The sequence below is a fragment of the Adelges cooleyi genome, unplaced genomic scaffold, assembly GCF_023614345.1.
Source record: "Adelges cooleyi isolate 19-005CV unplaced genomic scaffold, UGA_ACOO_1.1 ACOO_flye_CR_arks_rails_tigmint_CR_PRNA_376, whole genome shotgun sequence".
Taxonomy (NCBI): Eukaryota; Metazoa; Arthropoda; class Insecta; order Hemiptera; family Adelgidae; genus Adelges; species Adelges cooleyi.
Genome location: NW_026096053.1, coordinates 7,915,263 through 7,931,249, shown reverse-complemented (window position 1 = coordinate 7,931,249; position 15,987 = coordinate 7,915,263). Strand labels below are relative to the sequence as shown.

The 15,987-nt window shown below is 28.4% G+C and overlaps 3 protein-coding genes across 3 annotated transcripts in view; all 3 read left to right on the top strand.

Annotated features, from left to right (window-relative positions):
* LOC126840179 (basigin) overlaps positions 1-15,987 on the top strand; it is a 151,191-nt gene that overhangs the window by 12,664 nt on the left and 122,540 nt on the right. The window lies entirely within an intron of this gene.
* LOC126840175 (RNA exonuclease 1 homolog) lies at positions 169-3,042 on the top strand. The gene has a single exon (XM_050575748.1). The coding sequence runs from the start codon at positions 375-377 to the stop codon at positions 2,853-2,855; it is 2,481 nt and encodes an 826-aa protein (XP_050431705.1). The 5' UTR covers positions 169-374; the 3' UTR covers positions 2,856-3,042.
* Positions 5,294-15,969, top strand: LOC126840172 (citron Rho-interacting kinase-like). The gene is made up of 27 exons (XM_050575744.1): positions 5,294-5,575; positions 5,644-5,849; positions 5,906-6,081; positions 6,166-6,347; positions 6,413-6,626; positions 6,707-6,893; positions 7,514-7,728; positions 7,804-8,172; positions 8,237-8,346; positions 8,407-8,686; positions 8,779-9,009; positions 9,727-9,837; positions 10,338-10,598; positions 10,671-10,832; positions 10,972-11,166; positions 11,630-11,824; positions 11,904-12,116; positions 12,188-12,402; positions 13,130-13,363; positions 13,442-13,871; positions 13,940-14,093; positions 14,168-14,393; positions 14,462-14,610; positions 14,934-15,110; positions 15,179-15,337; positions 15,422-15,554; positions 15,630-15,969. The coding sequence occupies exons 2-27, from the start codon at positions 5,660-5,662 to the stop codon at positions 15,745-15,747; spliced, it is 5,286 nt and encodes a 1,761-aa protein (XP_050431701.1). The 5' UTR covers positions 5,294-5,575; positions 5,644-5,659; the 3' UTR covers positions 15,748-15,969.

Below are 15,987 nucleotides of genomic sequence, written 5' to 3'. Positions count from 1 at the left end.
GTGTTCACAAAATGATTATTAAATAAATGTTTATAATAGTAATGACAACATAGAATAGACTGTTATGTAGGTAGCGCTGATAAACATGGTCATATGTTTCATTATCATTTTACAAATTTTTTCAAAAACAAATAAAATTGATATCTATTTATGTTTATTACAATTTTTCTTGTAATTCATGTGTCAGTAACAGGTAACTAGTGTGTAAAACAAATTAGACCAAAATTCAAAAATTCAACTTTTATACACTATTGATGATCATTTTTGTACTTTTTGTGTAGGTAAATGTGTAAGTTATTGTACTTTAATCTCTTAACGTTTTGAATTTAACTGTGCAAATTCTTAAAGTATTTTGACCTTAAAAAATATTTATTATGCTACCTTCTAAAGGTTATTTTAAGGCTCTTGAATGTCCTTATTATAATTTATCCTTTTGTGATCGACCGTATTGTCATTTTAAGCACAGTAAACAAGACTATTTATCAGACAATGATTTACATCATGCTGCTAGCACTGATATTACAAATTTAAAATCATCCAACAATACAAAGCCTTCTGACGAATCAGTGATTAAACAAAAGACAAAATCTAAAATAATTGAGTATGTACCTAAATGTATTAAACCTAAAAATCTTGAAAATATTAATAGTATCATTAAAAAAGAAACAAATCCAGTCCCAGAATATGTACCTTCACCTGTCAATGGTACTACTTCAAATTTTAAAGAATATGTTGATATTCAAAATGATAGCAATATGGATGAAAAAATGTCAGTTGAATATACTAAACCAGTATCAGAATCATATAATATTAACAAACAATCTTTAGATATTACAGAATATATTCCTAGTAGTATTGTTAAAACTAAAAATCCTAAAGAAGTCTCTGGCAACAAAGATAACCATAAACATCATTCTTCATCAAAACGTAAGCATACGTCATCAAGAAGTCCTTCGAGATCTTCAAGTAAATCAAAAAAATCCAAGAGAGACAAATCTACAGATAATATCAAGACTAAAAAGAGAGAACATTCTAAAGATGAAAGACGCAGAAAAGACAAAATCCAAGATAAAAATGATGTATTGTTTGACAATACAAAGAAATTCGTTGGACCAAAATCATTAAAAGAAGCTGTTTTACAAAAAGTGAATAAAACCTTAGAAGATACTATTAATGCACGAAAAGTGTCCAGTTCAAGTATTGAAAATAATGATGCATTGACAAGCTCGGTGAAATCTGATTTAGAAGACTTATTCCATTCCGATATTTCTGATATTTCAGAAACTGAGCAAAACGAAGAAAAATGTAATATCATAGAAGCTAAAACAAAGAAACGAATTGCACACATTTCGTCTAATAGCATATTCTCAAAAATTAATGCCAAACCAGTTGCTAGACCTAGAAGTACAAAATCATTACATGAAATGGTGGCTAGCCGTATACAAATGACTCAAAATAATAAAATAAATGAGCTGTCAAGTTTGGCCATTAAAAGTAAACCCCCATTCTTAAACAATGACTTGATCACACCTGTTCTGAAGACAAAAAATCGAATAGCTCATCAACCCAAGCTTGAATTATCATCTACTGGTGAAACATCAAGTAGTTCTGAAAAAAGCAAATTACCCAATGCAAATATTAAGCCAAATTTAAGGGTTAAAACATTCAAAAGTAGTAATAATATGCCTAATCCTATGCGTCAAAGTTGTTTGGAAAAACTTTATGCAGCATTTGTTAAATACTATACATCTGAAGAAGCCATTAAGAATGCTTATACAACCGAGGAGGAAGTTCATAACAAAGCTAAAACGTCTGGAATTTATAGGAATTTAATTGTGCAGTCTTTATTGAAAGCCAACAAACCACCCGAACTTCAGAATAAAATTAATCCTAATTACCCTTCTCATATGCACGGTGTATGTCTTTATGGACTTTTAAAAAAATATGTATTGTCCAAAGAAGATTTGGAGCAAAATGGGTATCCACTAATGGGTAATAATAAATTGGCTTACATTTCCAAAAATGCACACTACTATCGACCAATATCAAAAAAACGCAATGGTGACAAATTTATTTGTATGAATTGTAGAAATGAGTTTATGGTAGACAAACATGGTATGCCTACATTGACATTAAATAAATGTATTTATCATTCTGGAAAATTGAGATTTGAAAGATCGAAAAATGAAAAATTTTGGATGTGCTGTTACAAGAGACAACACGAGTCAGGCTGTGAATCGAGTATTTATCATATGCCAGATAAATTAGATGATGATGCGTTAGAAGAATTTGTTTCTACAGAAGGTGTAGAATGTAAAAAAAACTCTGAAGAACCTAATTTTTATGCCTTGGACTGTGAAATGGTGAACACAACTGTTGGTACGGAAATGGTACGTGTGACTGTCATTGATCATGAGGGAAATGAAGTATACGAGTCTAAAATTAAGCCTTTTAACCCAATACTTGATTATAAATCTAAGTACAGTGGGATTACTGAAGAGTCATTAAAGTACTGTTCTAAAAGATTGTTTGAAGTACAATTAGACTTGTTGAAAATGTTCAACCGAGATTCAATTTTAATAGGTCATAGTTTAGAAAATGATTTAAAAGCTCTAAAAATTGTTCATTATAATGTAGTGGATACAAGCATAATGTATCCTCATAAATATGGCCCACCGTATAAATGGAGTTTAAAATTGTTGTCTGAACAATATCTTCAAAGAATAATACAAAGTGAAGAAGGGCATGACAGCAAAGAAGATGCAGTAGCTTCATTGGATCTAGTTTGGAAACGACTAAAAGAAGACGTAAAAAAATTTAAACCTGTTAACATTATTAGCGTGAATAAAAAATAATAAACCATAGAGTTAAATATTTATATAAAAAAAATTGATCTCATAGTTTTTTTAATTGTACATAAAAAACATTTATGTATGTGATCCATTGATTTAAACATGCTGTATAAAAAATATATTTTTAATTAAACAATTTGAAAATTGGTACTTTTGGATAATCCTTTATTTTGTAACTATTTATAAAACTAATATTTTGTTTCTGGTTTTTTTAAATTTATATATTATATTTGTTTATATATTCAATTGTTATTCATGAAATAACATGTAGAATGAGTATGTTCTTTTTATGTAATATTAAAAAATAAAATATAGTACGCATTTTTAATTTCATAATTAACTTTTAATAAAATGAAGCTGGATATTTTGTTTTAATAAAAAGTCCAATTATTTTAGTTATATTATAAATTTGCATTCATTATTTATTATTCGTTAACTGGAGAGATTACTTAATTAAAATATTACCTAATTTGTAAAGCCTATTCAAATTTGTATCACTCTCGGTGATTCTTTTAATGCTCTACACTAGCGTAGTCTTACAATAATTGCAAATTTGTAGTGTTTCTTTTTGAAAACATTTTTATTTATATTCTAGTATGTCATATTAGATTATATTCACATTATTATATTTTTAGTATATACTAGAGCCATATTAACTTTTAAAACTTGTATAGTAACGTATATATTTTATTAACTAGTTAAATTAAGAATAACTTGCTGAAAATATTGACAGGTCGATAACTAGTTTTGAAGAAAATTAGGCCTAATTTTTAAAAGTTTATGCTTCAAGTTAAAACATATAAAGTTGACCTCAAAAAAAGAGGATTATAAAAGTTTTAGCGCTTTATCTCATTATTAAGGGGTAGTGGTCATTTTTTTTCTTTTCATAAAATACGATTTCAATGAGTTAGACCTTGATTTATACGGTTTTTGTAGCGATTAAAAAAGTATTAAATAATAAACAACTAAATCTGGTATTAAAGAGGCTTTTACTCAAATACTTTCAAGTCTAATGATGGATTATCCAACTTGGCCTCAAATATTTGAATAAAAAGCATCTTTAAAACCAGATTTATTTGTTTATTATTTAATTTTTTTTTAATCGTCACAAAAACCGTAAAAATCAAGGTATATATATTTATACACATGTGTGTGTTTCCCTTTTTTCAGTTAAGAGGGCGCCACATACCCGTTATTTGCTTCAAAAAACCCGCTTTGCGCGGATTAATTTTACAAAGGCTGTAATCAAAACTAAGAAACCAAATTTTCACATAATATAAACAACAACATTGTCAATCATCGTTCTACCATCGCCCTTTTTTTAATATTTCAACCAGTTAATGAATAATTAATTAATTAAGGACTTTTTTACTTTTTTAAAAATTATATAGCGTTGGTTGTATTAAGTATTTCGAAAAAATACGGATGATAGAACACAGATAGTTTTGTCATAAATAATATGTATGAATTTTTTTCCTGAAAAATGAAGCCTGAGAAAAATTAATCCGCGTAAAACTCAATTCAACAAATTTTTTTTTAATCGCTGTCAATGATGTTGTGATAGTCCGAAAAATAATTTAACTACTAAAAAAGAGTCCTAACTACTGAACTCATAGTTACACATCACAGTTTAACCTTTAAGTTAAGATTTTGTAAAAAATTGCCTATACTTTACTCCTTAAAAATGGGCGGTGCGACGCCCTCTTAAGTGATTCATACTATTATACGATATATTCATCGATCTTATACTAAAATTATGCCAAATGTATTGATCTAACTTGATTTTGCCTTTGATAATATAATTCACTGCCTTTGAAGATAATATTTTCTATGGCCATGATATAATTTGTTAATACATTAAAAATTATTAATTATTTAAAACAAAAAAATATATATTTAGAAATTATGGTATTTTTAGTGTACCATAAAATGTATTTTGGTATACATTATATTGCATAAAAACATAGATAGATATATAATAAACTAGATTGCTAACTGTACATGCCACCAATAGAGAAGATTGAAGCAGCCACTTTCCATCATCTTGGTGGGAATCAGAACCTTATCACGAGAGAATTATATATGTTTATAACAATCACATCTGTATATAATATTGATATAATAATATATACAGATATATATTATATGCATTGATAACACACCTAAATCCCATCAGAATGGCGGACCGTCGGCTTCAATTCTCATCGCTAGTTAGCAATCTAGTATATTATATATATCTGTGCATAAAAATGACATGAATACCATAATAATGGTACGTTTGGCCACCATGAATTAGTCTATAAACTGATCTGGCATCTGCACTTAACGCGTTCCGGTATTACAGCAAATCTGAAATCTCATCTGATTACTAGATGGCGTTAAAGATACCGTGTATTGTTCCAGGGCCCGCTCAAATTGTAACGGTTTTTCAGACAGCCGAGTGCCGACAATGGTCACTAGTGTCTAGATACTGAAATCTCAATACGGAATACAACTGCGGGACCAGCAGCTGCCAGCAAGAGTTCAACCGCATTACGCATTAGTTGACAATACATAATAATAGTTATTAATACAGTTGTCTGTTTTTATATGGGTAATTGGTAAATTAAGTGTCGTTGGTTATGATTTACTGTTCCGGCCGATGTAAAATTTCACGTCAACGGATGCACTCATGATTTGTATACATGTTTGTATGGTTTTATGATTGTAATCATATAAGAATTGTGAGTACTTTTTTTTTTTAATTTATGGTTTTAAGTGTAAATGTTAATTTCAATTTTGTTATCATTAGATTGTTACAAACCATAATGGAACCAGCTACTGAATCAATATCCGTGCGCTCTATGCGCCTTAATAATACGCTTTATGGGCCTACCATAATGTCCAGTACAGCTTTGAACAAGGAATTACTTTTTGATTCTATTATTTTATTATTTGATGAATGCAACAATGAAGTAATGAAAAGTGATCAGCTGATCGCGAGTTTCATTAACAAATGTAAGGAATGTTTTTTTGTTTGTTGAGTATTGTTTTTAATTTTTTTGTAATTGCAGTCAAAATGGTCATTCCCGAATTGAAATCGCTTCGTGTGAATCGATTGGATTTCGAATCGAAACAAGTTATTGGTAAAGGACATTTTGGAGAAGTCGAACTAGTGGTTGAAAAGCATACAAATGATATTTTTGCCATGAAAGTGTTAAAAAAAGACATGCTGCTCAATCATAAAGATGTAATATATTTTTTTCAATTTTTCTGAAAGGCTAAATTACGTATATGTATTTAATATTTTTTTGACTAACTACATTAATTTTAGATTGCATTCTTTGAACACGAAAGAGACATAATGGCATCATCTAGTTCACCTTTTTTAACACAATTACATTATGCTTTTCAAGATTTTCAAAATTTGTATCTTGTAATGGACTATCATCCGGGCGGTGATTTTGCTAACTTAATTGATAAATTTAATGGCACGCTGTCAGAAAATACTGCTAAGTAATTTAATTGATAAAAATATTTATATAAAATAACTGTTGATTCATTAACTCTTATTTTTTTAGGTTTTATATTGCCGAATTATTGTTGGCTGTTAAACATGTACACGCTATGGGATTTGCTCATCGTGATATTAAACCGGAAAATATGATGTTAGATCGTACCGGCCATTTAAAGTTGGTAGACTTTGGTTCTTCAGCCAAATTTGATCGTGATGGTAAAATCAAAACTCGAATGCCTGTTGGTACCTCGGAATATTTAGCTCCCGAAGTCCTACAAGTAAACAATATATAACTGTGTTTACTAATAACTTTCACAAATTACGAAACATTTTTTAATTAATTTTAATTTTTACATAGTTTATGCAATCAAACTCGATGAATGGTTATAGCCCTCAATGTGACTTGTGGTCTGTTGGGATTGTCGCGTATGAAATGGCAACAGGAGATACTCCGTTTAATGCCGAACAACAAGCAGTCATTTACTCCAACATTTTAAGTTTTGACAATTTATTAAAATACCCAACGTTCTCAAATATAACTCCAGGTTAGTGAACTTTATATATGTTACACCTTAGATACGAGTTTGAGAACTGTGCACATTTTTAATATTTTTCGCCCAATTTATGAATTTTAGATCATATTGATTTAGTGAATTTTTGTTTAATTTTATATATAGCATGCAATTTAAAAAGTTTACTCTTTTTACTTCAAAATAGCCACCTACTTGCACTGATTCATCAACCCTATATGACTTAATAGTTCATTTAAAAATAAAAATTTTGTTTTTTTATGTTAATAAACAATTTAAGTAATAAACCAACAATACATCAAATATTTCTCTCATATTCTTTTGAACATTTTTTTCATCATCTTTCTAATGAGCCTACTATGAATATTGTAGCTACAAAATTGAAAAAGATATATTCAAGAGAATATAGATATCAATTTTACACATGTTAACTAATTGGAAAATCCAAAACAGCTTTGCATGACCTTTAAATATTATTTGTATAAATTTACAGTTGTTTAAAATTTTGACATTTTCTATCTTTTACCCTAAATTAAAAATTTGCCGGATAAATAAAAAAAAAATGTTTAGTGATTAGTATAATATATTAATGCAATATTTATTATTAAATAATGTGTAACTATTACATTTTTCAGCTTATAAGCAGATGATAGAATGTTTAGTATGTCATGTAGAGAAACGATTTACTGTGGACATGATGATTGATTTAGATATATTTTCTAAAATCAATTTTAACACATTACACGACCAGGTCCCTCCATACATTCCATCGTTGTCGTCCGATAAAGACGTTTCAAATTTCCCAATACACGAGCGTGATCGTCCGACACTCAATATGCATAATTTCAAAGTATTTTATTTTAGCTTCGATGTTCTATATTAATTTCTTTCAATGAAATTTTATATTATTTATTTTTTACTGTAGAAACCAAAACAATTTTCCGGTCGAGATTTGCCATTCATTGGTTTCACGTATAGTTTACAAGTTCCAAAGCGTAATCAGCAACACTATATAAGTAGTCCAGAGTTGGAAACAACAATACGAATTAAACGGAAAGAGCTTGAAGATGCACATGTTTTGATACAAGCTTATGAAGAGAAAATATCAGAATACGATGAAATGATGATCGCCAATGAAGAAAGAATTAAGAAAATGGAAGAAGAAAATGTTTTGTTACATGTTGACGTGTCATCACTTAGTAGCGAATTAGGTAGACTAACTAAAATAAGTGAAACCAGTGAAACTAGTAATGATGAAATTGATATGCAGAAAAAACAAGCAGAAATAGTCAGGGTATTAGTGATTTTATTATTTAACATAATTCATATTATAATCGATAATTGTTATTTTTAATTAGAACGAAATTGATAAGTGGGAAATTAAAACAATCGGTGAATTATATAATATGGAAGAGTTGAAGGCGCAAAATGAAGATTTCCAAGCACATAATGTTGAGCTGCAATCACAGTAATTAATAATCCTATAGTTAATTTTTTTATAATTTATTATAATTTTTATTGTTTTTAGATTGCTTAAACATCAATCTGATATAAAAATTTATCAAGAAAACGAAGAACAGCTTAATAAAAAAATTGCAAAACTTAAATCTAAATTAAAACATATTGTACGACGTTCAAAACAATTAACCGAAGAAAATATTGACAATCATGTAACATCGTTGATGGCTGAAATGAAAACTAAAGAAGACGCATTTGGCCTAGAAATTAATAAATTAAATGAAAACAACCATGCACTCCAGAAGAAAATCTTAGCCATGCAAATGGATTTAGATAATTTGAATATTAAAGTAAGACATTCTTTTTTTTTACCAAAGCAATATTATATGGTATCGTTGTCATCTAATATTTTTAAAATATAACATTGTTCTTTAAATTTAAGGTATCGCAAAATGTCGACAAAGAAATGGCAATGCAAGCCGAACATAAAGCAACTTGTTTGAAAATGGTATCTGATTTTGAGTCTAAATTAAGTTCTGTGTATAAAGAAAAAGATACTGAAATAGAAAAATTACATACTAAAATAGCACAGTTACAACAACAGTTTAGTGATTCCTTGATTTCATTTGAGAAACATGAAAATGCAATCTCTGCAAAAGAAACTGAGAAAGAGGTAAATTTGAATCTGTTTATAACTTATTTTATAGAAAACACAAGAAAAGTCTGAACTGTCCAAACTATCATAGATTAAAGCATTTATATGATGAGAACTCAACTCATAATTATTGTGGTAATTTATTAGGAATACTTTGATCCTCTTAAATAGACATTTTAAATATAAATGTAATCGCGGCACAATTTTTGTGAAAAAAAAAAAAATGTATTCACTTTGAAAGTGACTGTTAAAAACATTAAACGTTTCTGTACCTGAAATTTACCTTTTGGATAATTTAATCCCTAGCTGGCTGAATTGAAATTCCCAAAACACTGGAAACGAAAGAAAATCATCTTAAAACTTATATATTTTGTAAAAAAAATATTTATTATGTTCGCTTTAATAGTATAATATAAACAAGGAAACTACTTTCCTCTTAATCCACGCCTGAAGAAACTAATTTACAGAACACTACTTTGGTCATGAGGTTTTTCTAAAAAAATATCATTATAATTAATTTAGTTATAACAAAAAAGAAAAATGATCATAAATGCATTTTAATTTTGAAATGTAAAATTTCAGTAGACTGTAGGGTGTCTAATACGTGATTATCCTAGGTATAAGCCACATGATTAGATATTCAAAAATATCATTCAAAATCTCCTGTTGCTTCTTTCCTAGATAGATGTGTTTATTTCTAGTAGTTATTTTTATTGTTTAAATAATATTTTACAGTTTGAATCAGAACTGACAACACGTGAACAGCAAATCAAGGATTTAAAATTAGATTTGCGAATATTAGAACGCAAACACAAAACATGTGAAGAAACTATTAGTGGACTCAGGGTAAAATTGTTATTAATATCTTTTTCTTTTTCTTCGCCTTTATCCCAACTATTTGGGGTCGACCATCCTTGCCCTAAATCTCTCCTCATCATTTTTAATTGCATCTAACCACCTTTTTTTTCTTTCTTCCTCTATTCATCTTTCCTCGTGCGTATATTTTCATTACCATTCTTACTGCATCCAATAACATGCCTCTCTCCTAATACTATCTAAGTCTATTTTCCCTCATTTTGTCCGCTATTGAAGCTATCTTCTCTTGTCCACACTAATCATGCACCTAATTATTTTCATCTCCGCTATACTCATTCTTTGTTCTATTTTCCTGTCTACTGCTTATTACTTGGAACCAAACTACATAAAGTTGTAAGTCTCACTACTACTTAAAATTGTCAACTACTTAAAACTGATATTACTATGAATTTAAAATAAAACTGTTAATTCATTATAAGATTAAACTAAAAAAAAAATAAAAAATAATTGTTTCCTATTTTTAAATTTAGGAGTATCATAAAGATGCTCGAGCTAGATCAAAACAGGAAATAGCTAAAATACATGAGGAAAATAGTTTGCAAATAAAAATCAAAGAAGACGAAGTTAAGGATTTGGAAAACAAAATTAAAGTTCTTAATGAGACTATTGAATCATTACAACTAAAACTAGATAAAGAAATAGCTGAATCTAAGAGATTGAGTGTTGAAGTAACTAAGATGATTGATGAATCTAAGAGTTGGACAAGTGAAAAGTCTTCACTCGAAAGAAGCGTGAGTTAAGAAACGAAAAAGTAAATATATTTTTCCAGGAAATTAACAACACACATTAAATATATTTTTCAGATTTTGGAAATTAAAACAAAATTTAATAATAGTGAGTCAAATGTAAAGACTTTAGAAGAATTAGTCACCAAGCAAGATGAACAGTTGGAAGAATTAGGGCAAGCCGTTCAGTCCATGAAATCTAAAGAAAAACAATTACTTGAAGACATAAAAAATAAAAAAGTAATTGAATCCTATTGGCAATTTATTGCTATTACATTGATTTTAAATGTTTTATAATAAAAATATTATAATACTGATTATAAACCTAAAACTTGTAAGTTTATTTAAATAAAAATCTAATTTGTAAAATTTGTTGAAGGATGAAATTGAAAAAATCAAAAGTGATATGCGTCAAGCAAAGAAAATGTATAATGAGGAAAAGTCTCTGCGTATTTTGGCCGAAAGTAAAGGAAAAACGATTGAAAGCGTCCAAGATAATGTGAAAGCTGAAATGAAACTGCTTACAGATCAAATTCATGAAAAAAATGTCAAAATTGATTCTTTGAAAAAACAGGTATTAATTTATCATTATAAGTTTTAAAAATTTCAATTTAATACGTTCACTACAGATGATGCCAATTGGTGTCATTTAGTATAATTCACATGTGCGACGAATGATTGACATCTTTTAATGTACTATAACTGTATCTATAAAAATTAAATAATACACATGCAAGTTGTACATAGATATTCTTATTTTTAGACTATATCTTATTGTATGTATTTGGGGAAATTTAAAAATTGATTAAAAAAATATGTGTTAGATTTTGATAACATTTTAGTCGTAACGCCATTTGGCGTCAAACAACATCTGATTAAGAAATAAGTATATAGTGCGGGTGACAACAAAGTGGGTAAATAAAAAAAAGCCCTCATTTTTTTCCGCACATGTGAGCATATATACTAATATGATTAATAGTGAATGTGTTAAGTAATAAGAAGATTACAAATTAAAGATAATCTTAATGTTTATTCAGTTAGATGAATTGACATCGAATTTAAGAGAAAAGAGTACCTTGTTCTTCACGTTACAAGTTGAATCTGAAAAGGTTGTTAAAGAATTAAACAGGTTAAGAACCGAAATGTCTGAGAACATTAGTCAAAAGCAGTTATTAAAAGAAGCCAACGTTCGGCTGACCCAGCAACTCGAAGCAACGGTTGAAGATACAAATGTATGTCACAAAATGACAGACATTAATTGTATTTTTTAAATTTTGCCGTCCATTATTAATTTTTAATTTTAACGCATAGGTCATGCAAAGCGTTATTGGAAAATATAAAAATGCTCTGATAGAACAAAAAGTTTACTACGACGAGCGTTTGATCAAAGCTGACGCAACTATTTTGCAGCAGACAAAACTTATTGACTTCTTGCAAACCAAATTTGATGAATTAACAAAGAAAAAGAGAACTCTCGGTGATTTATTGTTTAGTGGCAAAAACAAAGAGAATATTGACCAAAAAGTAAAATGGATATAAATATATATACTTATAATTTAATTTTAAACAATTATCTCCAATTTATTTTTATGTAGGATATTGAAGTGTTATTAAACTCTGAGAGAAGTAAGTCTAAAGATTTAGCCACTAAGTTGTATCAAACACAAGCAGAGTTAAATTTGGTGAGAGCTCAAGGGCCATTTGTATCACCTTTGGCTCCGACACGTCTTAACTTTGATTCTAACTCTCCTGTGTATACTAAATCGACTCCGGGAACAGTTCGTAAAACTATATCTGCATCTCAGCACAAGTAATTATGGGCACTAAACTATACATAGTAATCATGTAAAAAGTGATCAGTAAAAAATAAAAATATATATTCTGAACTTAAAAAGTAATTTTTTTAATTTATCTTACCATGCACTGTGTTTAAAAGAAGCAACTTTAAGTAAAAGATCAATCATCAATTATTATGTCAAACATTTGTATAGTATTTTCCCTTTGTAAAAATTTAATGAAATACATACAAACCCATTTTTCAATTGAGAAAAATCTATAAATCAAATAACACAATAAACACATTTAGTCTTTTTTATCATCTACTGTTACAATAATTTATTTTTTTAATATTGCTAAACTTTATAACCTAACCATATAATATACTAAAAGTGTCTAGTAACCTCTATTGAATTTAAATGTATTTTTTAAATAAAAAAAAAAATTGATCACTTTAATAAATTTTGTCTAATTTAACTTTTATACTTCACATATTATTATACTCAAATCTGTGTTTATTTAACTCAATTTAACTTAATGACGAAAAAAAGGATTCCAAATGATAATTTGAGGTACTTGAAATATTTATTTTGTTTGATAAACTTATTTTTGGAGAGGAAAAAATATGAATTTTGGTCTTATACTTAAAGTTGAAACTGGCATGGTAAATATCTAACTAGAGTTTACTACAAAAAAAGTAAAATTTCACATTTTTTGAAACTATACTGAAACAATATATTCTATTGTTTAATTTATTCTAGGTTCGATGTAAAAATATGTAAACGTGGAGGTTTACAATGTTCATATTGTGAGTCCGAAATAATGGTGGGACAGCAGTTGTGTCAATGTCAAGAGTGTAGAGTGTCGACACACGTAACATGCTCTCACGAACTTTTGGAAGATTGCACTGGTGTATCAAAAGATGAAGAAAAATCTACTATAAAATGTGAAAACCATAAAAACTCTCAAATTGAATCTTGGATCACAATATGGGAGTAAGTAGTATGACATAGATGTCAGTTTATATACTACTTTTCTAGGAAAAACCTTATTAAAATGGTTTTATTTTTTAGTAATACTAAACATATATGGGATCGGAAATATGCAAAAATTGACAATAGCGTTCTTTATATTCTTAACAATAAGCATGATCATGATCGCGAACCGTTCTTTATGCTTCCATTATCGTTGTCGTCCAACATAGTAAAAGTTGTAGACGTAGCTCAGTCAAACGATAAAACATTTGATAAAGACACCAACGAAGACTATGATCAAATGTTTAAAGTAGAAGTGTACAACTTAAACACTGGCTGGATGACAGTATTTTTGTATATAATCGTTTCGAGCCTATCGGAAAAAGAAAAGTGGCTTACTATCATTAGAGAACACCTGGCCAATAATGATTACACTATCCAACAAAGTCAAAGTTACAAAGATACTATTTACACATTTCAAAAAGAAAAAATTATAAACGTCAATTGTATCCATCAAATATCACAAAGTGTATGTTATATATAATTTTTTTATGTTGAAAAATAAATCATTACACATTATTTAATGATACATAACAGGTGCACTTGTTGGGTGCTGACGAAGGTTTGTTTTCAGTTCACATGAAAACACAAAATGACCAGGTAATATACGATCTCGTCTCCATAGTCGGACCAAAACTAGTCAAACATTTTGTCTTCTTGCCAAAAATTCAAATAGTCTTAATGATTGCTGGTGAGATTAAATATTTTATTTATTTATCGTGTTAAAAATGATTTATATCTATTATACATGATTGGTTATTTTAGGTTCTACGAGAGAACTTTTAAAATGCAATATGCGATCTGTCGTTCTAAACTCTGAACTCAGTATTATGGCGAAGCCTGTAATTGATGTTGTCCGAATAATTAATGAGATACGTAACAGTCAAGAATCCAATAGCGGATTGGCCATGTCCGAACTAAAAGAAATAAATTGCGTTGCCGCATCTCATTGCAATGAATTGGTTGTCGTCGGGTCAGAACATAACATAACGTAAGTAAAAATGAACGGTATGCAATGTAATATTACTATAGTTAATAAATGTAAAATATTTTCAATAGGGTATTAAAATGGTTAGACGATAAATTTATCGTAAAGAAAATACTAAAAACGAATGTACCAACTAATTGCATTTGTTTTATGCCAACTGGAATAATTTTTACTACAAACAGTTTTTATAAAATAGAAACTGAAGGCTTCAGCTGTAAAAGTGAGTATTAGTTTTATAGTTTTATTAAAAATAAAGGACTAATTCGTGTAACAATATTTGAGATATTAGGGTCTTAGAGGTATTAGGGAGATATTAGGGTTTTTAGAATTTACTATAACTGAAAGTGGTAAAATCACTTAAAAAACGCTTTGATGTGATGATAAAAACTATTCAATATAAAATAAAATATGAAACAAAAGTATCAAGCACTTTGTAATTAATAAATTGTATTTTTTTACTTTTCATGTTGTCAGCTTCCACATCAAAGCTAAAACAAATTATGTTTCATTGTTATAATTTTTATATAACTATGTGATTTTTAGGGTTTTATACAGATGCTGTAGCCAAGGCACACGATTATCGTCCCATGTACGCATGTGAATTGACAAAAAACCAAGAGTATCTTCTCTGTTACAGTATGTATGGCATATTTGTAGACAATGACGGCAAGAGAACGCGAGGCGGAGAAATGAAATGGCCATACAGTCCAAAGAGTTTTGGTATACAACCATATTGCATTTTATATTGTTAAATGGATGAACATTAACGTGTTCAATTTAAATTTTAGCTTTCAAAAAGCCTTATTTAGTAATTGTATCAGAATCTGAAATTACAATAATTAAGATCACTCAATCTTGTTGCGTTGACGAAGACAGATGGAGTATTACTTCTACAAAACAGCCAAATGACCAAATTGTGTTAAATATAAACTCGCCAAAACTTTTAGGTATACAATTAATTAATTACACTTCTTTAAGGTAAAAAATAAACTGAGTTTGAATTTTCATTATAAATTATGTCATATGTACAGGAGGCAATGATTTATACCTAAAAGATATAAACGATTATCAAGGTTCGTGCAGTATATTCCAACTGGATCCATCTAAAATTCTTAAGAGTTCTATATCTCAAAGTAATTCCACTATAGACACACAAGATACAGTGTGAGTAAAACAATAATTATTATTATATCTAATTTGTTTAATAAAACGAGTAATGAGTTTTTTTTTGTTTTCCAGTGACAATTTGTCTGAGTTTAGTTTTACGTCTTCTATGTTAGAGAATTTAGATGAAGAACTAGTGGACGACCAGAAAAAAGTTTGCTTTGATCCTAATGTACAATTCAACAGTAATTGAATCTATTATAAACATTTAATTAATTTATTTGTCTGTAAATAATTTTAGTTGCCGTTTCGACTTTTTTTATGTATCTTATTGTTTTTTTAATTTGTCTTAAAAATGTACAAAATGTTTGTTCTACTGAGTTTTTCACAAAATGTTTTTAGTAGTGAATTTGTTTTTATACTATTTTACCATATATCACTTTAAGTTATCTCACGTTTTTTTAATAAAAACCATAAATATTGATTTTTTTGT

Coding starts and splice junctions, on each gene's coding strand:
- LOC126840175 (XM_050575748.1), top strand. CDS start 375: ATGCTACCTTCTAAAGGTTATTTTAAGGCTCTTGAATGTCCTTATTAT.
- LOC126840172 (XM_050575744.1), top strand. CDS start 5,660: ATGGAACCAGCTACTGAATCAATATCCGTGCGCTCTATGCGCCTTAAT. Junction 11,167..11,629: donor TTGATTCTTTGAAAAAACAG/GTATTAATTTAT, acceptor ATGTTTATTCAG/TTAGATGAATTGACATCGAA. Junction 11,825..11,903: donor CAACGGTTGAAGATACAAAT/GTATGTCACAAA, acceptor TTTAACGCATAG/GTCATGCAAAGCGTTATTGG.